General features: G+C 59.3%; 1 protein-coding gene across 18 annotated transcripts in view; it reads left to right on the forward strand.

Annotated features, from left to right (window-relative positions):
• Positions 1-4095, forward strand: part of LOC101567264 (tenascin-X) — a 44428-nt gene that overhangs the window by 21347 nt on the left and 18986 nt on the right. For 9 of the 18 annotated variants that reach the window (XM_023721362.1, XM_023721336.1, XM_023721350.1 and 6 more), the window contains exons 15-17: positions 691-978; positions 1077-1385; positions 2521-2720. The exons of 3 other annotated variants lie outside the window; for them this stretch is intronic. In XM_023721362.1, the coding sequence (XP_023577130.1) occupies positions 691-978; positions 1077-1385; positions 2521-2720 (797 nt within the window). Of the gene's footprint in view, positions 1-690; positions 979-1076; positions 1386-2520; positions 2845-3148; positions 3300-3333; positions 3441-4095 lie in introns of all 18 variants that reach the window. 6 more of the 18 variants (XM_023721348.1, XM_023721402.1, XM_023721341.1 and 3 more) reach the window with 5 other exon arrangements.

Genomic DNA, 4095 nt, shown 5'->3' on the forward strand with positions numbered 1-4095 from the left:
GGAAGAGGGGCTCGGGGGCTGCTGGAATGGGGCTGCCGGAAGAGGGGCACGGGGGCTGCTGGAAGAGGGGCTCGGGGGCTGCTAGAACGGGGCTGCCGGAAGAGGGTCCCGGGGGTGAGAGCACACTGCCTGCTTCCCGGGCCTTGCGGGCTTGACACTTTCTCCCTTCTGCCTCTCGCCCCCCCAATCCTCCCTGAGGGACCAGAGCCGGGAGACCCCTCTCGCTGTACCCCCTTTTGGGCTGGGGGCTCCCAGTTGCTAGAAACTGCTCACAAGAACAATGCCGCCAGCATCTGTGCTGTCCAGGAGGGCAGCAGGCCAGCTCCTTCCTGGGGCTGGGGCGGCTTCTTCTGGACGGGGCTCCCCATCCCTCCCAGCACCCTGCTCCCACTTGCTATCTTGCCCCAGGGCCTGTGGGTCACATAGTGCAATGGGACTGTGTCCCTGCCAAGCTATGCCTTGGTCCCCAAGAAGGGTAGAGGAAGGAGCATTTGGGGGCTGAGAGCCTCGTTGGGGTGAATCGGGACAAGAGACTTCTCCCAGGAGGGTGGCAGGGATGAGAGAACAGTGGTAACATTTGGACATTGGGGGTAGTGCTGGCCATTTGGGATTTCTGGAATTTTCCAGACCTAGCTGGAGTGAGTTTAAAAAAAAAAAAATTGGAAAAAAACAAAATCCTTGCTCTGTCAGTTGCCCAAGGTGACACCAGCTCGGAGGCCCCACCCAGCCTTGGGGAGCTGTGGGTGACGGACCCCACCCCAGATGCCCTACGCCTGTCTTGGACAGTCCCTGAGGGCCACTTCGACTCTTTCGTGGTTCAATTCAAGAGCAAGGACGGGCCCCAGGCACTGCCTGTGGAAGGCCACATGCGCTCAGTCACTGTCTCCTCACTGGACGCGGGCCGCAAGTACAGGTTTCTCCTGTACGGCCTCCAGGGCCGGAGGCGCTTTGGGCCCCTCACTGCTGATGGCACCACAGGTGAGGAACAGTAGCCTCAGTTCCCACCTCTCTTGGCCTCCCTCCCAGCCCCAGCTGCTTGCAAACACTCAGCCTTTCCTCCCATGTCCCCAACCCAGAACCCCTGAGAGCTGTGGATGCCCCTGGAGAGCCGCGCCCCCCGAAACCTCGCCTAGGGGAGGAGCTGCAGGTGACTGACGTGACTGCAGACTCCGTGGGCCTCTCGTGGACGGTCTCCGAGGGCCAGTTTGATTCCTTCGTGGTCCAGTTCAGGGACAGGGATGGGCAGCCCCAGGTGGTGCCCGTGGACGGCAGCCTCAGGGACATCCGCGTCTCAGGCCTGGACCCCGGGCGCAGGTACAAGCTGCTGCTCTACGGGCTGCATGACAGCAAGCGTGTGGGGCCCCTCTCCACCATCGCCATGACTGGTGAGTGCATGGTGGCCGGGACACCTAGGCCACTTCTTGGTCTCCGTGGTCCAGCTGAGCCACCCTGGCCTTGGTGTCTTTTGCGGGAAGGGACCTGCTTGACTGAGGCATACTTTATACCAGTACCACAGAGTTTGGAAAAATGTATAAATAAAAACCAGTTGCTACAGGGAGATAAAAAGTCTCCACTGTCCGGAGTGGCACACCCCCGTAATCCCAGCACTTGGAGGCTGAGGCAGGAGTATCACCTTGAGTTCAAGACCAGCCTGGCATACATAGCAAGATCCTGTTACAAAAACGTTTCCATTGACTTCATAAAGTTTCTTTGTGCTCTTTTGCATTGAGTTCCCCCAGCCCCAGTCCCTCTTAACAAGCCTTCTGCTTTTTTTTTTTAAAGACAGGGTCTTACTACGCAGTTTAGCTGGCCTTGAGCTCACTTCGTAGTCTAGGCTGGTCTCAAACTCACCATGACCCTCCTGCCTCGGCCTCCTGAGTGCTGGGATGACGGGCGTGCGCCACTATGCCCGGGGACCCCTCTGCTTTACATTAGTGTGGTTGGCCTTTTTTTGCACCGTTCTTAACACAGTCCCAGGTTGCACCGGAGTTTGCATTTGGACCCTTACTCTTGTGTAATGCATTTAAAATCCAGGCCTTTGCCTTCCCCACCCCACACTGGCTGAGGTCACCTGTCTCCTGACTCTTCTCAGCCCCCAGGGAAGACACCACAGCCAAACCAGAGGCATGGAACACCAAGGCAGCCCTGCCTCCCCTTGGGGAACTACTGGTGGAGGAGGCCTCACCACACAGCCTGCGCCTTTCCTGGGTGGTGACAGAGGGGAACCTGGACTCTTTGAGGGCCAGTATGCAGATGGAGATGGGTGACCCCAAGTGGTCAGCACAGAGGGCTACCAGCGTGGCGTCACGCTCAGTGGCCTGGAGCCAGAACACAGCTACCTGGTGACCCTGTATGGTTTCCATGGTGGGCAGCGTGTGGGTTCTGTCCAGACTGAGGCCCTGACCAGTGAGCGTCAGGGACTGTGTACTGTGCTCCTTCTGGATGGCTGGGAGGGTCCACAGGACACAGTGGTCCCCTGGGATGCAGCCACCTCTCATTCCTGTCTCTTTGCACATTCAGTGTCACAGGAGGAGGAGGATAAGTTCTGGAAAACCCCCATCACAACCGCTGAGCCGCCCCTAAAGCCACACCTGGGGGAGTTGGTGGTGACAGGCGCCAGCCCGGACTCCCTGAGCCTCTCCTGGACGGTCCCCGAGGGACACTTCGACCACTTCCTGCTCCAGTACAGGAACGGGGACGGGCAGCCCAAGGTGCTGCGGGTACCCGGCCACGAGGACCAGGTCACCATCTCGGGGCTGGAGCCCGACCACAAGTACAAGGTGCACCTGTATGGCTTCCACAGCGGCCAGCGCGAGGGCCCCGTGTCTGTCACCGGGGTGACAGGTGAGGGGACTTGGGAACCCCGGGGGACCCAGTGGGAGGCTCAGCCCCTCGTCTTCTGGAGATGCTGAGCAGGAAGCAGTGAGGCTGCGTGGGGCTGAGGAGTGGCCCTGCGTCCTCCTGGGATGACCTCCGTCCCTGGGCAGGGAGCAGTTGAGGCCTTGGCTGTGCTGGTGACCGCCCGGCCCCAGGTGGCTGCTCTGCCCTGAGCGCTGGTCCCCAGCAGTGGCCACTCTTTTCTCCCCTTGTCCCTGAGCCCTGAGGATGTCCCCTGGAAGCTACCTCTCCCTATGTGTCCCCTTCTCAGCCCCAGAGGAGAAGAGACCCAGACCCCCAGAACCCAGCACAGAGGCCCCAGAGCCCCCCAAGGAGCCGCTCCTGGGGGAGCTGACGGTGACAGACACGTCCCCGGACTCCCTGAGCCTGTCCTGGACAGTCGACCAAGGCCACTTCGATGCATTCAGCATCCAGTACCGGGGACCCGGCCACGAGGACCAGGTCACCGTCTCGGGGCTGGAGCCCGACCACAAGTACAAGGTGCACCTGTATGGCTTCCACAGCGGCCAGCGCCAGGGACCCATGTCTGTCACTGGGATGACAGCCCTCTTGGGTGGCTTTCATGGCAGCACGGCCTCCTGCGTCCCTTCCACGGGTGACGAGGATTACAGAGTCCCAGCATCCTCCCACTTGGCTCAGGTGGCCGGGACTGGGCCTGTCTGGGGCCTGGGAGCCCTGATGCATTCATTTGCTGCCTGGACTTTGACTCTGCTGTCCCGGAAACTCATGAGAAGTATTTTTGTGGAGTTGGGAAGGATTCCATAAAATAGTGATTCCTTCAACACAGATTGGTTGAATCAAATTCAAATGTATCCACAGAGAGAAAGAGTGGTACCCTCCTGCCCAGTCGGGCCGGCCCGGGCCACCCAAGCCCCCTCTCCTTCCGAGGAGCTCCTCACTTGCAGCTTTATCGCCCTGAGATCCCGGCGCCATAGCATCAGCCTGCTTCAGTGCAAAGCTTACCTAGTGCGCAATGTCCCCGTGACCTAACTTTAGAGCTCCTCTATCAAGAAAGAAGCCAGGATTCTAGCTCCATTCCTACCCCAGCCTCTTCCCTCTTAATCTGCTTTGTGTCTTGGTAAATTTGCCTTTTCTGGCCATTTCGTACTAATGGGGTGAAAGCCTTTTGTGTCTGGCTTCTTTCACTGAGTGATTTTGAGGTCAATCCTTGTAGCGTAGAGCAGTACTTCCTTGCTT

This window comes from Octodon degus, unplaced genomic scaffold, assembly GCF_000260255.1.
Source record: "Octodon degus isolate 3935 unplaced genomic scaffold, OctDeg1.0 scaffold00005, whole genome shotgun sequence".
NCBI classification, from domain to species: domain Eukaryota; kingdom Metazoa; phylum Chordata; class Mammalia; order Rodentia; family Octodontidae; genus Octodon; species Octodon degus.